This window comes from Eschrichtius robustus, chromosome 4 (assembly GCF_028021215.1).
Source record: "Eschrichtius robustus isolate mEscRob2 chromosome 4, mEscRob2.pri, whole genome shotgun sequence".
Taxonomy (NCBI): domain Eukaryota; kingdom Metazoa; phylum Chordata; class Mammalia; order Artiodactyla; family Eschrichtiidae; genus Eschrichtius; species Eschrichtius robustus.
Genome location: NC_090827.1, coordinates 53,053,600 through 53,076,004, shown reverse-complemented (window position 1 = coordinate 53,076,004; position 22,405 = coordinate 53,053,600). Strand labels below are relative to the sequence as shown.

General features: G+C 42.5%; 1 protein-coding gene across 1 annotated transcript in view; it reads right to left on the bottom strand.

Moving 5' to 3' along the window:
- HPSE (heparanase) overlaps positions 1 to 19,596 on the bottom strand; it is a 33,561-nt gene extending 13,965 nt beyond the window's left edge. Inside the window, exons 1-4 of the mRNA XM_068542725.1 lie at positions 19,248 to 19,596; positions 8,341 to 8,486; positions 6,473 to 6,598; positions 1,896 to 2,069 (exon numbers count right to left, since the gene is read on the bottom strand). Of these exons, the coding sequence (XP_068398826.1) occupies positions 1,896 to 2,069; positions 6,473 to 6,598; positions 8,341 to 8,486; positions 19,248 to 19,471 (670 nt within the window). The 5' untranslated portion in view covers positions 19,472 to 19,596. The remainder of the gene's footprint in view (positions 1 to 1,895; positions 2,070 to 6,472; positions 6,599 to 8,340; positions 8,487 to 19,247) is intronic.
- Between the last annotated feature and the right edge of the window lie 2,809 nt (positions 19,597 to 22,405).

Here is a 22,405-nt window from a genome sequence, read left to right as displayed (position 1 = left end):
AATGAGAAGCCCGCGCACCGCAAAGAAGAGTAGCCCCTGCTCGCCGCAACTAGAGAAAGCCCGCGCAGAGCAACGAAGACCTAACACAGCCAAAAGTAAATAAATAAAATAAATACATTTATTTTTTAAAAAAGTCTCACTGAGAATTATAAGTGCAAATTATATGTGCATGTGAGTCTGGAAGTAGCAAAGCTGAAGGGAGGGGAGGGAGGCATGGAAAGTGTCCAATCTACTTCCCAAATTACCTTACTCTTCTCCTTCACCCCGGAAACCAGACCTTCCCTTTGCAAAATGCGGCCCGAGGAAGAGGGGCACATGATGACACTCTTTTATCTTACTCTGAAGAGCAGAAGGAGATGGGGATGGGTAGGGCAGAAAAGTAGGGAAGGTGAGATGTACAGAGATGGGTAAGGATGGGTTCAGACGACCTATTATTCACATAGTTGCTGCAGTAAAGTTGTTCAGCATCTAACTAAGATATGGTTGCCTTGACCCTTCCTTTTTTTTTTTTTTAATTTATTTTATTTATTTATGTATTATCTTTTGGCTACATTGGGTCTTAGTTGCGGCACGTGGGATCTTTTTTTTTTTTTTAATTAATAGCTACTTTATTTATTTATTTATTTTTGGCTGTGCTGGGTCTTCGTTTCTGTGCGAGGGCTTTCTCTAGTTGTGGCGAGTGGGGGCCACTCTTCATCGCGGTGCGCGGGCCTTTCACTATCGCGGCCTCTCTTGTTGCGGAGCACAGGCTCCAGACGCGCAGGCTCAGCAGCTGTGGCTCACGGGCTTAGTTGCTCCGCGGCATGTGGGATCTTCCCAGACCGGGGCTCGAACCCGTGTCCCCTGCATTGGCAGGTGGACTCTCAACCACTGTGCCACCAGGGAAGCCCCGACCCTTCCTTTTATTCTGTTTTCAGTGCTTCAACTTGCCAGTTATCCTCAGCAACCCAATACCAAAATCTGCTGCTAGACTTTATCATAATACATACCACTATAGACATGCATCACTTCTTTGCTTGCTTTCTGGTCGGTCTGCCTCCCTACCTCTAGAACAGAAGTCTCAAGAGAGCAGGGACCTCCTACTAGAGCCAGACTGCCTGGGTTTAAATCCTAACTCCTGTAAGATTCCTCTCACTGATAATTGCCCGGCATCACACAGCTATTTAGCTAACCTTTTTGTGCCTCTTTTGTCATCTATGAAATGAATGCCATAATTGTGTTCACCTCGGGGCAATTATAAAGATAAAATAAGCTAATACTTATTAAATGCTCAGAACAGTGCCTGGAATATAATATGTGCTCATGATATTACTACATCTCACTTCCCATTTTATCTTCAGTTCCATCGGCTGATGTGTGAACAAAGCATTGTAAATATGTTTGAATGAATGCGGCTAATCACTAGCACTTTAGTTACAATTTATAAGTTCCTTACAATAAAAGAGTGACAAAGGAGACAATCAAGAGCTTGACCCAGGTAAGACTCTGTACCGGAACTTCTAGCTTGAACCCATTATGAGTGTTGGCATGGGGTTGCTGAGATTGACAAGTTGAGAACAGAGGAAGGAATGGAAAGGTAAAAGCAAACTGCTTGAGTCCAACCTGCCAAGCATAGGAGGTCTAAGTGACCCTGAAGATCTCAAGGGAACCAGGGAGCTGTGGAAGTGCTCAAATGTAATGTAAACTGGGATTAACGATAGGTTCTGGGATACAAAAGGAGTTTTCTGCCACAAGTAATTCCAAACTCACACCATTGAGCACTTACACAAATATTCCAAGGCAAAAAACATATTTGCTATTATTAAAAAGAAGGTTATAAATAGGAACAAATAATGGCAAAGGGGAATCTCCTTATTATTGAAATGTTCCCCGGGCGGGGGCAGGGGAGCACTTACCATTGCCTAGTTCCCAAGAAATGTTATAACTCTTGGAAGAGCAGTAGTCCAGGAGTAACTGAGCATTGGAACTGTTCCAGTGCAAATCTGCAGTTCGTAGTAATGCATTTAGACCAAAGATCAGGTCCAGTCCTGAGCAACTGGCAAAAGTATACAGCATATCCACTGAGCTTCCTAAAAGAAAAATGTTGCCATTTCGTGGTTAGGTCAGCACCAGAGTGCCGAAGTGATGAAGGCCTCCAGATTTGCTCCTCATAATGAATTGCTATTTCTGTTGTTAAATGGAAGGAATCCCAATGAGTGCTTATAATTATGAATGCGTCAACAAAATTGGACTGGCAAATTAAAAATATATATATATTGCTTTATTTGCTTCAGCTGTTGAATCAAGTCCTATGGAAGGTACCAGAGGCTTTGGTCTGGCACTTGGGTTTTGTTCAAGTGACCTCAGGTGAACTGGGGAAACTGCATTGTACGGCTCAGGGCTCAACACGCACAGGCCAGATTTTCATTAGTCAACACAAACCCCACTCTTCATAATCTAAATATCTCCACTCATAAACTCAGTCACAAAATAACTTGGTAACTTCGATTACATTTTTAAAAAGTTTTTGAAAAATTCGTGTATATAATTTATTAATTCAAAATAAATGGAATTTTACATTAAAAAATTGGCCTAGGGCTCTAGGGCTGTGGTTTCCAAACTCTGCGCCAAGGCACTCCGGGGAGTGAATTCACTGGTACGGTTTAGCAAATAAAAATACAGGACATCTAGCTAAATTTGAACTTCAGATAAATAATGAATCATTTTTAGTGTATGTCATATGCATTATTTGAGAAATACAGCAAAGAAATTATTGTTTATTTGAAATGAAAATTTAAGCAGGCAACCCTACTCACAGGGGCACTGCAGGATCTTTTAAATTTGCAAGGGAAGGCATCAGCATCTGTTGGACATCACGAGAACTGTTACTATTAGGTTGTTCGGACCTAACAGCTTAATTGAAATTCTCAGGTATTTCTTTTGGGCTAGATGTGCTGTGAAAAAAATTACTGAGTCACTAAGGAGTTATTAAAGCTTTGGAAATTTTGAACTCAGCTTTTTAACCATTAACTAGCCTATAATCTCTTTTTGAGAGTGGCGGCAATGTATTTTTGAGTGTTTAAATCAGTTATTATCTGAATAGATCTGGTGATCTTAATGTATATTTGGAGTTATCAAACAGAAATTCACTTCCCTAGTTTTAAAAAAAAAATCTCTATCTATCTGGCAAACTTACACCCTTTCTCCTTCAAAGTGGCTTTGTTTCTAAGTCTTCAGCCTGAACTACTTGGATTACCATAGCAGTGAAACCCTAGGTTTAATACTGCCCATAACGGCTGAGGGGCGGTAACAACCCTAGCAAGCTATTTTAGGTGTTTTTGATATTTGCTGTGTCACCCACTTCCACAAAACTGCTGCCTATCATTAAGGAGTTACAGACATTGGGGTCTGAAAAGCTCTCTGAGTCCTAGCCTGTTCCTGGGATCTTAGGGCCACAGTGGAGGACAGCGTAGGACTTTGGGATTAGGGAGTCCTCCCCAAACCTCCACCCTCATTTTTCTATGAGGAAACTGACACCCAAAGAAATAAAGTGCTTTGCCCAATATCACATAGCTATTTGGTGACAGTGCCACAGTAATAGAGCCTGTAATAAAGGCCCTGGGACTGTCTTAGACACAGTTATCTTTTAGACATATACTGCTAATCATGTTGTAGCAAGTGTCCTAAATCAGGAATCATTGATCTGAGTTCCCAGCCCCACTATCCCACTTATAGACTGAATGATCAGGAGTGACCCCTTTACCTGCATGAGTCCTGGCTACGGATCTACAATCCTGGAACTAGTACCATCATCCATCTACCTCACAAAACCAAGTTGAAATAGCACATGTGAAAACCCTTTGTAAGCCATAAAAAACTCTTACAGATATAAAGCACTATTATTGCCTAGACCTTCTACAAGGATTATGGCATTTTCAAGAAACATAGAATGTTTGCATTTTTGAGTATTTATTCAGCTCATTCCTTACTCTTCCTCTATTTCCTCATTTTTCCAAAAACACTTTGAATTTAAGTAGCTTGAAATTCTATTGTATGCCCTCTGTAAGAGTAACATCTCCTAGAATAAGGGCTGTGTATTACTGAGCTAAAATCCACTCTTAAAAATAAAACCCACCCAGCCTATTCCTTCCTCAAAATAAGAAAACTCACAGATAATTATCCAATTCCCAGTCATTACCCAATCTCTTATCTCTTACTGTATGAAAGGGTGGAAAGATCCCTGGAATGAAGACAATCTAAATGACACACTATACATTGGCACTGACTATTATACCATTTTTGTTTACATAAATGTGTCCAGCATCCAGTGTGGGAGTGGGATGATGAGGAAGAAAGGTGGAGAAGGAGGAGACAAAAGAATTAGCTCATTAAATATTATTATTTTATAAGGGAGTCCTCCTTTTTGTAGTCACACTCAAAATTATACCCATAACACTGCTTCCTTTTCCTGCCCAGACAGGTATACAGTGTGAATCTATATTCTCATGACAAATGTTTTTGCCATTTTCTACTTAAGTAAAACACACCATCCAATGGGCCCTGTAATTAGAAAACTCACCTATATCTTCTAGGAAACCTGTTTTAAAGGTGCAGGCCATTAAGCAATTAACACAATAGACTTTTGCTATCTCTTCCATCGTAGGATGCCACATCATATGATGTTACTCAGGCATTACCAACCTTAGCCACGGATGCAGAACCATGTGTAGAGACACCTACTGGCTTCTTAGATACTTATCCCTATAATGAGCTGGTGCCCAGACCAAACGCGGTAGATTTCTTTTTTTTAAGATTTTTTTTGATGTGGACCACTTTTAAAGTCTTTATTGAATTTGTTACAGTATTGCTTCTGTTTTACGTTTTGGTTTTTTGGCCATGAGGCATGTGGGATCTTAGCTCGCCAACCAGGGATCAAACCCATACCTGCTGCATTGGAAGGTGAAGTCTTAACCACTGGACCGCCAGGGAAGTCCCATAGATTTCTATCTATATGTTTCTAATACATGCAGATTAAAATAGAAAATTTCAAATCAGAAGTCAAATATTTCCAAATACAAATGAACTATCTGTATTTGTTATACATTTTAGCATTGCCAATAGGGTGGCTGGAATTATACTGACCCAGCTACATAGTTAGTAAAAGAAGGGCTTTCCTCTGGTGCAGAAACTATGAAGGCCCCAGTCCCAAAGGCAGGAAAAAGATGTTGAAAACCTACCATCTTGGTTCCAAAAAGATCATGTGAGGTAGCAAACATTTTTAAAGAAAAATTTAAGGTAAATTGGCATATGTTTAAGATGACCAAGAAAAAAAGGATAAAGCTATAGATTACCTAATACCATAGGGTCTTCTCCTAGCAGGCCTATATCAGATGATTAATTACAAATAAGGCCTTCCTGCTGTAGGTCTCTTGGACTTCTGTCATCCCTTTAATGGGATCTGAGAAGGCCCTGTCCTGCCAAATTCTGTTCAACCATAGATCATGTTATTAAACCGTTAGCGTAGCTCCCCCTGGCCCTCTGCTTTAAAATGCAAAAAATAGTTTAGAGGACCACATTTTCTATTAGCATATAACCTATTTTCTGATTTCTTATGTGTTACTTTTTCCCTTACCTTATAGATAAAAAATATGAAAATAAAAAAATCCATTGTACACACTGGAATCTAGGTAGCGTATAGTAAAATCTTACAAAGAAATAATTTACTGTCAATAATGTACTCTTAGAAATGTTGACTAACCCAAACTAACTTCAAGATCATTTATTTTTCAAAAGTCAAAAGAAGACCGCTGTAGCGTATCTAAGCAGGTTACTTTCTTAGCTGAGATCTGGGGCAACGTCATCCCTTAGTTGGGTATAAAACATCAACTTTCGGATAAAAATATATTTCATAGTTAGATAAGGATTGCTTGTTTCAGTTGTTTTAAAGCCCTGCATGACATCATCCCATTTAAACACCAGAAAAGTGTTTCCATGAATGGAAATAAATTCCTGGTTAGTTGAGCTAGTCCTGTGTTTTCAAACCCACAGAGGAAAGAAAATGAGAAAGCTGCTCTGCCAGTGATACACAACACATCACTGGCAGGGCAGTGGCTGCTTCTTGGAGGGGAAACAGAATGGGCAATGAGGTGTGAATGGTTTCACATTTTACTCTTCACACTTTTATATTTTACTTTTACACAAGGAGTATATCCATGTCTCCCTTGACTTCCTAGCTCTTCAGAGCAGTAGAGGTCATTATTAGCTTGTGAATGAATGATTCTATATTTCACTCCGTGGCTAGTAGGCAAAGTCGGGCGAAGAAAAGTAAAAAACAGAAGTTTGGGGTTGAAGATTGCCCATTAACTCTTGCTAACATTTGAGGATTATGCAGCTTTACACAACTGCTATAGGGCTTATTAGATTCAAGCCCAAGTTCAAGCCATCCAAGTATTCTGGGGGCTGGGACACTTGCAGGGTACCTTTCATTTCTTACTTGAGTAGGTACTGTTCTTGAACTTTTTCTGATACTGTTCTCTGAGTAGCAATTGCTCCTGGAAGGGCCATTCCAACTTCAACCTCCTCTCCACATCAGAAGGGACGGATCCAGATTCGCAAATATCTGCAAATGGAGTAAATAATTTAGAGAATCTATTTTCACAATGATACGGTTGAAATCCCATGCACTTATTTAGTTAGCTATTTATGTGACCAAAGCAGGATAATTGAGTTTCTGGTTGTTAAGTGTAACATCAGAGAAGGATATATTCAGCTATACATGTCAAATTTGCTGGCTAATCAATTACCACAAAAAAACAGCCACAGGGCAGGTTTCTGAAGAAACACTGGACATATACTGGACATAGATACATTGGACATAACTTCAAGTTATTTAACAATTCAGAAGGCTCCTCAGAAACCTGAAATTACTAGAGAACCCACCAGAAAAAAACATAGTTCAGTTCTCTTAAGGTTCACTTTCAACATACATAGAAATTTGTTTTACATGGACTATATCTGCTTTGTGGTGATTTCCTCTTGCCAAATGGTAGGACAGGGAATGTTGACTTTTATTCCTTCAAATTTGGTATCATCAAAGCTCCTGAGACCACAACATGTGTACTTGGAAAATCCACCACTATCCTATCAGGCAGACTGTGCTTCTTTATCACAAGGCAGCAGGGCTGCCGGGGGCAGCTGCCAGGGCTGGCTGACCCCCCAGTGACTTCCTTTCTGGGAAGCTGCACATTCTGGCTCTCTGACAGCGGGTGCCTCATCCACCCCTGTGCTCACAAAGAATGTTTCTGAAGCACTTGGATAACCCCAGTGATTCCCCCCTCCCCACAGGATGAAGAAAATTGATGAGCAAAGGACAGTTTCCTATCTAAATTTATGAGACCTTTTGAACGCATATGACTGGTGAGAAAGGGCCAGGTCTAAACATATTCCAACGTGTTATACTAAGAAAACTCTCCTGCTTTTTTCATTTTTTCTAATTACTCTTCTATCAATTGGCGCAGTTACTGATTAACGGTTCTAAACACTTCCTAACTGCAGAAAATAAACAGAAGGAAATATGTAATATATAAAATAATAAAATATTGTTCATTTATATATATCATAATTCATTATTGTAATTCAATGATGTATATGTTTTTTTTAATAACTGTTAAGATAATGATTTAGCTTCCATTTGATGTCTGTATAGCACTGATGAAAGACACAGGGCAAATCCTCATGGCGCCCCAGGGTGTTTCTCAGATGAAGCCCACAGACTTCCAATATCAGAATCACCTGAGGATCTTGCTAAACTTGTAACCTAAGGTTGGAGCCCAAGAATCCAAATATTCAAACTCACCCCAGGTGATTATGTCTAGTCAATAAAGTTTGAGAACCACTGCCCAACAAATCAAGTCTTGAAATCCATCCTTAGAAGCAGAGCATATCTCCATGTCCCCTTATTACACCTTTCATCCACACTTTTTGGAATAAATGGGTTTCGATCAGTGCTGTGTCTTGAGCGGGAAATACTCTGTTTTGGTACATTTCTACCCACAGGCCCCTCTAGGCAGCTCTGTCCTTTTAGCTACAATCATTGTGCTGTTTACCCCACAATTAACTCTCCCCTGCCCCAGTGTTGTGTCCAGCACACCATCCCCCCTGCCCCAATGTCTCACATTCATGAAAACATCAGGAGGAGGAAACCTGCCCACTGCTTCCTCCTTTTGTATAGGTGCCTCCACGGGTCCGCTGGGAGACCTTCATCTCTTATTAATTGTTAGATATGAGCAATAGCTCTTCTCTGAGAATGCCCACGACTGACTCAAGTTAACTCAGATATATGGTTAATCTTTAAAGTTTCACCCTGGTTGACTTGAGATTGCCAGTAACTTCTCTCTTCAAAGGTTGGTTCCTTCTTGGGATCAAAAATGAGAAAGTCCGTCTTCGTGCCACCAAATCTCAGGTATGCGGGAGACAAACCTCTGGCCAAAGTGCGAAGCTTTGAAGAACTGTTATGAAGACAAGCAAGAAATTGAAATTATTTTTTTCCAAGACAATGCAGTCAAACACATTTACTCCCTTCTCTCTTGGTGGACCCATTTCTTAATAGCTGTACAGGCCCTGGAGGGAGAAATATTGCTCTAACAGGGACATCGGCTCAATCGGAATCTTCCTAATTGCAAGGCTGCTCTTCTAGGCACCTGAGAACACTTGGAGCTCTGACTCGGGCAAGAGCTTATACTTCAACTTGACAAGCAGGATAATGTTCAGTACTTTCAAAAAATTCATGACCTTTTGTGATTCATGGAGGTAAAGAGGTGAGAGAGTGGAAAGATGACTCAGTTTCTTTGAAAAATAGATTGTCTCCAAAAATTTATGTTCCCAGAGAAGTTCATAAATGATTGGGAGTCCTCCTCCCCTCCCTAACCAAGCCCCACCTCCACCCCAAGGAAAACCTGCCTTTTAAATTTAAGTCAAATGACTTAGAACGATGTAAGATTCTAATTCCTCCCCACCTAGGACACTTCCAATTCAAGCAATTCTAAATGCATATGTCATCAAGCCCAAAACGCTCTTGATAGGTGCCTATTATGCACTCAGAATGGTACAGAATGCTATAGAATGGAATTAGAATGATTTATAATTCCTTCTCTTAGAGAGATGAAGATGTCATGAATATTTAAGTGAACAAAACTAAAAAAACAGAAGACCCAGGTAACAGGGACACTTGCCATGTATTTCTGAAGCCTCACATATGTGATCCTGGCTTCCGTGCTCTCTGGAAAGCTCTTAAAACACATGGAACCAATGCTGTGTGTTCTCAAAATGGCCCAGTTAATTAGTTTACATTTGGGTTTATTTCAAATTGGAAAATCATGCCAGGAGGACTATCTAATTGCCAGTATTTCTTGACATCCTAGGAACTGAAGACAGGACCTAAAATTTAAAATTTCAATGCGTGCTCCTGCTTTAACTATATATAGTGCTATGTAAAATTTCTGTAAGATTTCTTTATTTTTCCTTAGGAAAGAGAAATTAAAAGGTGGAAATTGACCAAAGGATAAGTGTCTTGCGTTAAAAACTTCAGCGATTCCTCCTCACCATTTCTTTTTGTTTGTAACATGAAAGCATTTACAGTACTACCTAGGCACTTTTGCCTTCATGAACCTCTTCCACCATAAAAAAAATTTTTAACTTATATTTTGTGATGATATTCATGTAAAGACAAATATGTTAACATTATATATTAAAACACTTTCTTTGACCTAAAAGTTCATTTTCTTTGGATCTTAAAAGAACTTGAAATATTTTCAAGGGCCCCTGAACCTATTGTGGGTCCTGGCATGAGGAGATGTAGCACAAAGTGAGACTTCAGGGATGTTATCAACATGGAATTGACTGAAATACCTGACAGCACCAAAGAACTCTGGGAAGGATGGCATCTGCCAGGAAATCCTCAGAACCTTTTGAAGATAAATGGGAATGTTCGCTTGAACTGAGTAAGGATTCAGAAGAAAGCCATTTCCACTATGCTATGAACCCAAATAAAACTAAACTGTAGGGACTTCCCTGGTGATTCAGTGGTTAAGATTCCAATGCAGGGGGCACGGGTTCAATCCCTGGTCGGGGAACTAAGATCCCATATGCCTCGAGGCATGGCCAAAAAACAAAAAAAATAAACTGTAGGATGGGGGAATAGCACATTATTGTTTAATGGGTACAGAGTTTCAGTTTGGGAAGATGGAAAAGTTCTAAGATGGCTGGTGGTGATGGCTGCACAGCAATGTGAATACACTTAATGCCAGGGAACTCTGCACTTTAAATAACCACAACTTTTACTATTAAAGGAACAACCTGTAGACATAGTGTGATTTCAACAATGAAAATAATATATATATAGAAGGAGATAACAGGAGTCATAATTATGTGGTGAGATGGATGGTAGACTCTTTCCTATTGCTTTTATGTATTTTTCACATTTTCTATAATAAGCACATAATATTTTAATTCATACAAGGTGACTCTGTGTGTGTGTGTGTGTTTCTGTCTTTTTAAGAATAGGTGAAAAAAACAAGATTTACTTAAAGGAGACATAGTCATCCATTAATTTATTCAATAAGTATTCATTGTAGGTGCACTCTGTGTCAGGCATTATGTTAGTTGCTGGGGATACAATGGCAAACAAGACAGAGGTAGCTGCTGTTCTCATATAATTTATAGTCCAGTGATATATATATATATATATATATATATATAAACAAGTAAATAGGCAATTCCAAAACAATGTTATCAGAACATACAAAGGGGATCTTAAGCCAGACCTTGCCCTAGAGGTAGGAGGTGGTTAGAGGTTTTCCAGGGGCAAGTGTCTGCACTGTTAGATGTTCAAAAGGAAAAAATCTTATCCAGATCAAAGATAGTGAGGTGGGATTGAAGAAAGTGTTCCAGGTGTAGGGAAAAGCCTCTGCAAACACCAGAGGTAGAAGAAGGGAATATGGCACCACCGAAGAGCTGACAGGTGTGGCGAGAGCCTAGAGATTGGGGACAGCGAGGTGCTGGGAGAAGATAGACTGGAGAGGCAAGCAGGACCATATCATGGAGGGCTTGTACGCCACCATGTCCAGGAGTTCCAATTTTATATCAAGGCAGTGGGGAGCCATGGAAGGATTTAAAGCAGTGGAGTGCCCACACCAGACTTTTATTTTAGAAAAGAATCTCAGGCTGCAGTGTAAATAACTGAATAGAAGGATCAAGACTGTGGTCACATTAATGTAGACAGAAAGTGATGGGCTGAGGTAAGGTAAAAACAATGGGGATGAAGAGAGGGATAAACTGAAGATACATGTGGAGACAGAAATACTAGATGTGGTGTTTAACTGGATGTTGGAGAAGAGTCCAAGAGATGAAGAATAGGTGATAGACTGAGATGAAGAATAGGTGATAGACTGGAGATAGGGAGGAAGGTGAGGGCAGGGCACAGTGCTGTAGAATTTGAGATGCCAGTGAAAACCAAAAACCATTTCCATTAGGCCCTTGGCCATGTGTGCCTGGAGCTCAGAAGACACATAAAGGCGAGGTGTAGAACGGAGAGTCCTCAGTCTAGAAGTCAGTGACTAGTGAATCCCTAGCCCACAGGGGCAGAGATGTGGCCCTAAAACTGATACAAGGAACTCCCTCAGAGTCACTCTGGGCTGGCCCTGTTCCACTGCTTTTGTCCAGGCACCGATTCTGGTCCTCGATTTTGATTTTGATTGTGTTTGGTGATGGAGGAAGCTCATTTAGATTTGTGTAACTGGTATCCGTAAGTAATTGAGACGGGAGAGACTGGTGCTGTCTGGGAAAGGAAGGGAAAGTGAGCAGCAGGAAGGAGCTGTAGTATCACGAGATGTGCGTCTGTGCACGGCCCTGCTCAGATGCCGGAGGGTCAGAGCCTGATTCCTAGAAGTGGTGACTGTACCACCTCGGGTCGCTCTCGACCACATTACCCTGCCTTTATGTTCTTCACAGCGCTCACCACTCTCTGAAATCAGCTTCCTTTTTTGTTTATGTGGTTTCCTATCTATCCCCACCCCTGAGCTAAGCTCTGCGAAAGCAGGGACTCTGTATGGCTCCTCAGAATCTCCTCAGCACCTAGATAAGTACCTGGCCCACAGCTGGTGCTTAATAAATATTCGTCAGGTGAATGAACAGTTAAGTCCAGCCTGATGAAAGGGCAAGCGGGTCCAGACAAAGACTGTTTTCTGAACAAAATTAAAACCCATTGCTACGGCTCCTGCCAAGTAAAGGAAATCACATGTTTCGAAGTATTGGTACGAAGGACCTTTTTGTTTGTCTCCTTTGTAATGGAATATTTTCTTGTTTTGAGATACAATTTTGATGCCCTCTGACAAAAACCAGATTTAAAACAACTGCAAACTTGTCATAAAAACAAAATTGATCAAAGGTACAGTATTTCTATCATACACAGTAAAAAGAAAGGGGGGAAAATCCACCGGCATTGGCACTGCCACCACAGCGACGTGGAAATAACAAAAGAACACGTAAAAGCAGCTGCAGATATTCCATTTCTGGAACAGTTTGTTAGGGGAAAGAAACGTCTGCAGGTGCTTTTATTTTACCTTATGCGTAAAAATAAGTTGCTTATCTCTGACACAAAAGCAGAGATGAGCTGGAGCCACCCTGCACTGACTCGTACCAGCTTGTGAGAGCCAACTGTTTCCTTTTGAGAACCAGCTGTTAAACTGTTGGCAGTTTGAAATCAGCCATGGTGGGGATATTTATACTACAGAAATCAGAAAAAAACATAAATCAGTCTCCTCTCCTCCCAGAGAGCCAGTCGTGAAACGTTTTCTGGCACACCACTGCATGAACAGTAATTCAAGCCATGGAAGTAGGTGAAACCACTCAGGAGATTATGGGAAGTAAAAAAGAAGGCCTAGGTCAGAAGTCTAAAGAACATCAACACTGAAGATAAGCTAGAAGAAGAGGTGGAGAAGAACTGTTAGAGAGATGGGAGAAATCCCCAGAAATGGAAGTGACACAGGGATGAGTGTTTCCATTGTCAACCTCGTCAAATGCTTCTGGGAGGCTGTATTGGTTTGCTAGGGCTGTAGTAACAAAGTACCACAAACTGAGTGGCTTAAACAGTGGAAATTTATTGTCTTATAGTTCTGGAGGCTAGAAGTCTGAAATCAAGGTGTTGGCAAGGCCATACTCCCTCTGCAGGTGCTGGGGGAAGATCTGCTCCAGGCCTTTTTCCCAACTTCGGGTAGTTCCTTGTAGCAGTATAACTGCAATCTGCACAGGGTGTTCTCTGTGTGTGTATGTCTGTCTCCAAATTTCCCCTTTTTATAAGCTCATCAGTCATATTGGATTGGGGCCCACTCCATTCCATTATGACCAATTCTTAACTAGTTATGTCTGCAATGACACTATTTCCAAATAAGGTCACAGACTGAGGTACCAGGGGTTAGGACTTCAGCATATGAATTTGGAGGGGACACCCAGACATTCAACACATAATAGAGACAAATAAGGATTGAAAGGTAGTCATTGGATTTCGCAATAAAAGGTCACTGATGATGTGGGAGAGACTGATTTTATGACACGATGATGGGAACATCATGAGGGTGGACCGAGGAAGGCGTGGTTAGTAAGAAAGGCTGCAAAGGGGAGGAGAAAGGGGGTGGTGACTGCAGAGGCACACGTGCTGGGAGGTGTTTGAGATGGGAAAGACTTGAGGATGTTTCTATGCTGAGAAGAAGGATCCAACAAAAAGGGAGAGGTTAAAGATACAGGAGAGAGAAGAGATGACTGCTAGAGCGAAGTCCTTGGGGAGGGGACAGGATCCACAGCAGAGCTAGAAGAACTGGGCTGAGAAGAGAGAAAGGAAGAAAGCTAGAGGTAGCCATGCTGTCTGCAGGTTCGACTGCAGAAAGAAAAGGAAGTTCCTGTCTAGTGACTTCATTTTCTTTGGGAAAGAGAAATGCAGTCATAGACTAAGAGTGATGAAGCGGAAGTGGGATCAGAGTTATGAAGGAAGTGTAGAATGAGAGAGGCCAGAAAAGGAGTGTTAAGGAGTAGCATTAAAGGCCAAGTAAGTCTGGAGGCCAGGAATTTACAGCACGACATCAATCCATGTCACTGAGAGATTCCCCTCTGCCCCCAAGAGCGTAATAGCCCTGCTATGCGGGGTGGCCACTAAGACTGGAAACAGAGGCAAATACCTATAAGTGGCCTATTAATATGCATGACAGTACATGATTAGATAATATTTTCCATTTCCAGACTTTATGGCCACCTTATAGATTCCAAAGAGGGAAAATATAGTTAGACTAAGCTAGGTTTGGGTTTTAGCAAGAAGAAAAATGGGGCAGGAGTTTGGGGAATATTATCATAAAAATGATTCATGTGATAAATCAAGAAGCCCAAATCAGATATGGAAGAAGTAAAAGGAAGAGGCTATTCAGTGGAGGTACTTAAAAAATAGTTGTGGTGGGATCCACAAAGTAAAAAAAAAGCTAAGAGGGTAAGGAGTACAGTCCAAGAATGGGAGATTTTAATTTAATATTTCAGATGTTGAAAGGTTCTTAATGATGGAAAGAGTCAAGGCATGGCCATGGCATCAGGTTGTTGAAATGGAGTGAAATGGTGTGTTCTAGGAAGCTGCCCCCCCCGCAACAGAAAAGTGCCCTGTTTTTTGCATTTGCCAATTTCCATGGTGTAAATATTCCCATCAAGGCTGATTTCAAGATAATGGTGTTGATGTCACCGAATGTGGAGTTGGGAAGAAATGCACACATTTCACCAGCTGGTGGAAACTGGCTCCAGTAAAACACTGAGTGAAGATTATTAGAAAATGTGGGTGTGAAGAAACTGAGAGACAGTATTCAAGTGGACTTGAAGTCATCTAGGATGATGGTGGGACGTGGGAGTGCAGAGGAAACTGTGAGATCAGTGTGGATCTTCAGTCAGTAATGAGGAGTGAGTAAGAGGGGAGCAGAGTTCGGTTGCAAGGAGCATAGGAGGAGAGCCAGACGTGGAGCTAGCAAACCTCACACTGGATCAGGACAGTCATCTCTAGCAGGCATCAAGTTATCCAAACTGAGTGTTTTAGACACTTTGCATAGATTATTTCACTTAATGCCCAAACATCCCAAAGAGGTAGGTGTCATTATTACCCTCATTTTACAGACAAGGAACCCGAACAAAAGCAGGCTAGGTAATTTGCCCAAGGTAACAAGCCAATGGGGATTTGAACCACAGCAATCTGGAGTTCAAACCAGTGGGGCAATTATCTAGAAGCCACACTGGGGAATGGGGGAGGGCTGCAGTGTGGGAGAATGCACAGCTTCTACTCCAAAGGGCTACTTCAGAGAAGTAGCTGCGTCTACTTCTCCACTTGGGTCTTCAAAAGAAGAGCCAAGTTTTAGCTAGGGCAAAGAGGAGGCCAGAATACTCTCCAGGGAAAATGGAACAGGGTTACCATGCAAAGGGCTCTAGGCTGCACAATGAAAGACTTTGTGGAGGAAGGGAACAGTCAGCGCTGCTCAGCCAGGGGGAAGCGCAGAGTCTCAGGGGTCAGAAACTATGAGCCTATGGCCTGTTGATTGTTCTCAGTTTTCTGTTTCTCTGGCTGTGGTTCTTTCTCTCAGCAACAGGCACAAAGAGGGCCTGAGGTTATTTCCAACATTGGTTATCAAAACATGCATTTGACATTGATAATAAGTGCTTTTCTAATGTGGAAAGCACCTTTGTCCATGAAGATGCAGGAATCTGATTATTGAAAGTTATTAATAATAAATATTTATCAAATTGGCAAACAGGGATGAACTTTGCTGAAATAAAATAAGCAAATCCTTATGAAACACAAGCACAGCTGCATTTTCACTGCAATCGCTGTGCAGCACCAACGTTTTTGCTCTGTGATTTCTACCACTGACTCGGCGCTCTAATTTTTACCTTGAATTAGTGAACTGTGCTTGTATTGAAATGTGGCTAGTCTGAACTGAGATGTGCTGGGAGTATAAAACATACACCAGACTTTGAAGACTTGGTTTGAAAAAGAATGTAAAATATCTCATTAATATTCTGTATTGATTACATGTTGAATGATAATAATTCGGATATCTTGTGTTTAGTAAAATATATCATTAAAATTAATTTTACCTGTTTCTTTTTTCCCTTTTTTAATATGGCTACTAGAAAACTTTAAATTACACCATGTGGCTTACTCATGAGGCCCACATTCTATTTCTATTTAGCCCTACTGGTCTCTGTCCTCCCATCTTTGAGGGCCAGGGCCTCTTGGGAGCTCTGCACGTAGTCGGGCTTAGGAAGTTTTTGACTGGGTTGTGGATGAGTTACCTCTAGGAAGAGGGCAAACTGAAAAGATGCTCCTTTCTGATTCTAGATCGTTCTACCATTGGCATTTAAGTTCTGTGTACTCCATGTTCTTTAACTGCAAATGTGGGGAAAAAAACAAACAAACCCAAAACACATCTGTTTGCCATCGTGGGAAACCAGAACCGTGCCATCTGACTGAATTTGCTTAGGCCTCTTTTGAAGTACCGTAGAGATATGGGCCCTGATTCTCCTGTTCTCAAGACAGTGCTTCTTTTCATTACATCAATGTTCTCAATTTGTTTCCAGACAATCTTTTTCTACCATCCCTCCTCTGCTGCCTTTAAAAAATATGAACTGCTTTATTTTCTTTTTGTGTACTCGTGTGTCTACAATTAGCATCTGGCTTCAAATTCTGCCCCTTCATGTCATAGCTGGCTGACCATGGGCAAGTTGTTGAATCTCCCTAGGCCTCAATCTCTTCATTTTAAAAATGGGGATGATAATAGTACTGACCTTACAGTTTTGTAGCAAGGACTAAATGAATTAATGCCTGGGAGGTGCTTAGAACAGGGCCTGGCCTATGACGACGGTTCAATTAGTGTCAGCTATTTTTATCATCCTCTCCTTCTTAGTACTTCAGCTTTCATCTGCTCAGCTCTTGCCGTCTTCACCCAAGCAGTTTCACTCTTGAGGAACTGAAACACAGCAATGCCCCTCTGACTCTCTGCTCCTGTGATAGGTGATAAGCCTTGTGATGTCTTTAGAGATGGAAGCGAAATATTCTGTCTTCTGAGATGGCCAGGTCACTTTGGGCACTGTGTCAGCCATCCTGGGGAGATGGACCCTCAGACCCTAATTCAGAAGCTCCGTCTCAGGTGAGAAGGGGAGGGAGCTCTGTGAGCTGCCGTCTTTAAGGTCTCAGACGAGAATTGTGTGGGTGCCTCTGGGGAGCAGGCATGGAAAACAGCTTCTGCCCAGGGAGGGGACCTGGAGGGGTCAGGAGCCAGCCCTGGAGAGAAGCCCTATGAACAGGAATACACTGTGTTTTGTAAACAAACAGCCTTATTTATTGCATGCTATGCTTTTTTGGTTTCATTATCCTCCAGCCTTTAACAAAAAGGTAGAGACCAGGGGGGAAGAAAGAGTGCTATGGGAAATTAAGAGATGTGTTTAAGAAGAATGGAAGTTCTGTGTGTGTTTCGGGGTGGGGAGGATTGCTAGTGAGTTGGTTAGCTTGACTGCAGGGTGATCAGGCCTGGACCCCAAAAGTCATACTGTAGGTTTTTTCTTTTGGACTTGTGTCTCCAGGAAGGGATACCCAAATGCTCCTCCTTGGGGAGGGGTAGGGTACATGCTGGCTGCAGCAGCAGAAAAGGGCCTAAGTTCTCACATTTCAATAAATGGTCATTTACTTAATCTTTCTGTTTGCAGTAAGGCACGTCACACTCTCTCTTCCCCTATCACCACCCCCCCCAACCCAAGCTAGGCCTGGGGTCCTCAGATATGGAGCCCTCTAGTTCAGTGTTTCACCAGAATAATCTTTCTGCCTCTCAGCCAGCTGCTGCCTGATATCAGCTCACTTTCCATAAGGGAAAGGGGAAAAAGTGGGAACTCCTTCCCACCAGGAAATTCTTCCTTTCTTGCCACATGGGGAAAGATAGAGGTTAACTACAATTGAAAGAAATGCACAGAGGACTGATGAATGGTTAGCAAACACTCACCAATTTCCAGGAAGAAGCAATTAACAAATTTTGAGCACTGTCAAACACTAAGTACTTATTTATTATCTCATCAAATGCTCATAGCAATCCTACAGGAAGGTTTTAGAAGTTCCATTCTACAGTTGAAGAAACTGAGGTTTGGAGTTGCCAAGCAACCTGTAAAAACCAAGCCACCGGTTTGGGCAGAGTTGGGAATCAAGGCTGGTCTCACTGCCAATCTCGCAACTTTAGGCTATCTGCTTTTATTTGCAAAGTAAGTGACTGAAATTAGCAATAGCAGCTGAAGGTATGGGCACAGAAAGGCCAGCCTGTAGGTGTTTTGCAATGGCAGGATTCGAATTGTTTGAGTTGGTTGAGGTGTGGTCATCTCTGGAGGCTCTCATGACCTAGATGAGTGGCCTAGATGACCTGGGTCTGTCCCTGCAGCACCCTATCTTGGAATCAGCCTGCACTCACGGGCAGGGGCCAGTGAACCTGCACTAGGCTCAGTCTTTCTCAAGTGAGAAAAAAAATTACAGCTAGTAAAGCAGTGCCACACTTTGCAGTCTCATCTTGGAGAGAGAGCTTTTTATTAAGGCTCTGTAAGTCACTGAAATAGTCTTCCAGGTCTCATTGATGTGATATTAAAATTTTTTTTTAAAGAGTGTAGTATGGGAAATCTGTGTACCTTGTGCTCAATTTTGCTGTGAACGTAAAACTGCTCTTTAAAAGTCTTTTTATAGAATAAGTAAGCTTATTCTCCTTTGTGGCCTTTTCCTCCCCCCCCGCCCGCCACCCCAAGGAAAAAGTTGTTTTTTTCCTTTAACCTTACTAACAGAGTTTAAGAGACTGAAGCCTGGCGCACGGTGTTACTTGTCCTACAAGGTGCAGCAGATTCAAGTGCTCAAAGCCCTCCAGGTGCACTTGCCGGGCCCCCTCCTTCCGACGAGTTTCTGGGGCAGATGGGAAGTTTCTTTCCGCAATTTCCCCTAATGCCTGGCCTTTAGTTGGCGCTCAGGCAACACTTGCTGAATGAATGAAGGCGGGAAAGAAGGGTTTGGGGGACCTGCAGGGGGTGGGCTAGGGAGAAAAAGAGAGAGAGAGAGAGAGGGAGAGAGAGAGGTGTGAGAAGGTTCCGGAGTAGAGAGAAGAGAGCGGCCGGCAGGGCGGGCGTGATGCCAGCAGGGCAGGAGAGAGGACAAGGACCCGCAGGCCCGCACTTACCCCAGGAAGGTGAGGAACCGCGGGTCCGTGGCCAGATTGGCGTCGATGGTGAAGGACAGGAACGCGGGACTCACCAGATGCACTGGCCGCTCGGTGGAGAAAAGCAGCTCCACGACGTCGTCAGCTGGCGCGGGTTCCGCCAGGGCGCCCGGGGAGCGGGGACACAGCGGCCCCAGGAACAGCAGCAGCGGCAGCGGCAGCCCGGGCTTCCAGCGCGGCAGCATCTCGGCCTCACCTGGCGGCCCCACCCGCCAGGGGTGCGCAGCGACCGTCGAGACCGGGCGCACTTCCTCCTGCCCGGCCCCGGCGTCCTTTTCTCCTTTCCGCCACCCTCTCACTCCTCCTCAGCCCTCCCACTGCATTCGGCATCCCTCCCCCTGCTCCCTCCCCACCCCGCTCCGCCTCCCCGCTCACTCTCACTTCCTTGCACGCTTTCCCCTCGGCGGTGGTCACGTTCACTTAAGAAATCACCCACACCCATTTGAAGGGTGAGGACGTGGCTAGGATCCAAGCGCCCGGGAGGCCTGGGGAGGGAGCTCCCGGGGAGGAGCGCTGGGCATCCCGGACCGGCTTCCTGAAGCATAATGTCCAGTGAACGCTGGTGAGAACGCCAGTGGTTCCCTCTTCCAGGTCCTCGCCTGTGGCGCCTGGTCTTCTGACCTCAACTAAAGCCTCCAGGGAGCGTTTATCGCTTCCCTCCTCATCTGGCTTCTGAACGCTTGCCTGTCACTTGAGCTTGCCAAAATCTGATTAACTATGTGTCCTCTGGCGGGAGTGCTGTTTCCCAGGCATCTTACTTTTGCCAGAAAAAAAATCTGACCTGGGCATTGGCTAACATACACCTAGAAAGAGATTAACTCCAAATATTTCTTATCAATTTCGCATGAAAACAGTATTTAGTAGAGCCTTAAAGTATTAGGTGTTCCAATATCTGAAACTTGGGACATACAGCCTCATACAAGTGTGGGGTAACGACTGTCCCTTGAATTTGGAGACTTTGCCAAGTTTCCACTCCATACATTTATCTTTAGCTGTTGGCCAAACTTTTCTTCAGTTTCCCTTTGATGCCTACATTGGTATGTAATTACACCAAGCGCCATGCACTTCGGGCTTACTACATGCCTGGTACCGCAGGAGGTGATTTACCTTGTATTTTCTTTCACTCCCACAGCACTGACAAGTGGGCATTATCCTCATTTGACATGTGAGGACCCAAGCGCTGAGACATTAACATGTCCAGTGGTCAGAATCAGGATGGGAATGCACTTACACAACCTGGAGCAGACGGCAGTCTGTCTCGGCTGAAATGTAACTTCCTCAAAGACGCTTCGCCTGAATCTCCAGGCAGCTGAATTCCCCCCATGACACACTCTTACAGCATCCTGAACTTGCTAGAACTTACCACATTTGTTAGTATTGTATTGCTACACATTGGCCTCACCTGCTGGATTATAAACTCCGTGAAAGCAGAGATGGGGTTTGTCTTGTCTACTGCATTCATCAAAGCTCACAGCACCGTGCTTGGCACTTAGTCTGCATCCAATCAGTGTTGAGGAAGCAAATGACACCAAAACCCTTAGATTTTTCTGCTTAGATTGTACCACCAATAAAGTAATAAATAAAAATGGACTGTTTTGAAATTAATGTCTAATTTTCATAGATCTGTCTATTCTTAAGCAATTTAAAAGGTTTTCCCCCGTGCTGAGTGGCTTGTGGGATCTTAGGTGGGTGCCCCAAAGTCCCTGACTAGAGATCGAACCCGGGTCCTGGCAGTGAAAGTGCTGAGTCCTAACCACTGGACCTCCAGAGAATTCCCATTAAAAGTTAAATGTATAGTTAATTGAGGAAGGTTACAGTTTGGAGATTTTGTGTGTACGTATCCATTACTTAGCAACTGTGCAATCTGAATCAGGTTTCTATCCTACAATTATACATAAGAAAAAAATTCATATATAATCACCAAGCTACCAGGGGATCATATGGCCACAGACATGAAGGTGGAAAAGCAGATGCCTGGGCTCCTTTTCTGCCTTTGTGCATACAACCTACCCCACTCCACCCATGCCCCTGTTGTTATGGGGCAAATCACACCAATTTCTTTGGAATGTTTGGGCTATTTTGAAAACTGATCATTGCAAGTTTTCTAAATAGTAAATCCTTGTGACATGGTGAGATGTGGGTCAGTGCGGTCCACATGTGAGTTACTAATATGGAAACTGGGAAAACATAAATGAGGAAGTGAAGAAAAGCGACTTGCATAAATGATGGCTGAGTTCCCAGCTCCTGGATCTAAGCTGGTTTGATCCACTGTGCCAGATAAGAATATACAGGCACATAGAAGGGAGGCTATGTGGTAATATTAAAAGAACTTGTCATTTCAGAGACACTTTATAATTAGATACCTTATATTTTTATGGCAAGTCCAGCTTACACACATCCTAGCTAGAGCCCTTTTACATGCATCTTAGGCCTGCAGCTTGGAAGGGTGTGGAAGCTTGGGCCAGTTTTTCAACTTCCCAGAGCCTCAGCTTCCTCATTTGGAAACTGGGTGTAATAATACATATTTCACAGTGCTTCTTTTAAGACTCAATTAACCTAATATATGTAACACATCTAGCTCCATATGCAGTATGAAGTACGTGTTCAACAGATGATTTATTATTATTACTCATTTAATCTTCACAATAATCTCGTAAAGTAGATTTGGACCCAGCTTTCTGATTCTAAGTCCAGAGGTTTTCCACTATTATCTCCCAGATTTAGTGACTCACAAATTATGTGACGATAATGATTTAGAAATAAAAACCTTTAAATGAACTAGGACCAGTGCATGCGAATCATTTAATAATTATGACGTAACATCATTTCCATGTGGCCTTGGATTGACTTTCAGTAGTGGCATTGGGTTAAAAGCCAGAAAGGGACTCACAGAAAGTTTACCAGGTCAACGACTACAAACACTTGTAAGACAACAGCTGACTGCAGAGCGTCTTCAGAAAATAATAATCTTTTCACCTGCCTGTCTAGAAAATTAAGATTTTCCTAATGTAGAAATCCCTTAGTGATGGCAATCTCTCAGGCATTTGTGGCTCCCTCCAGACTGTGTAAATAGTACACAGATAATATGTTGTTTTCAGTTATTGGGTTAAGACTTACTA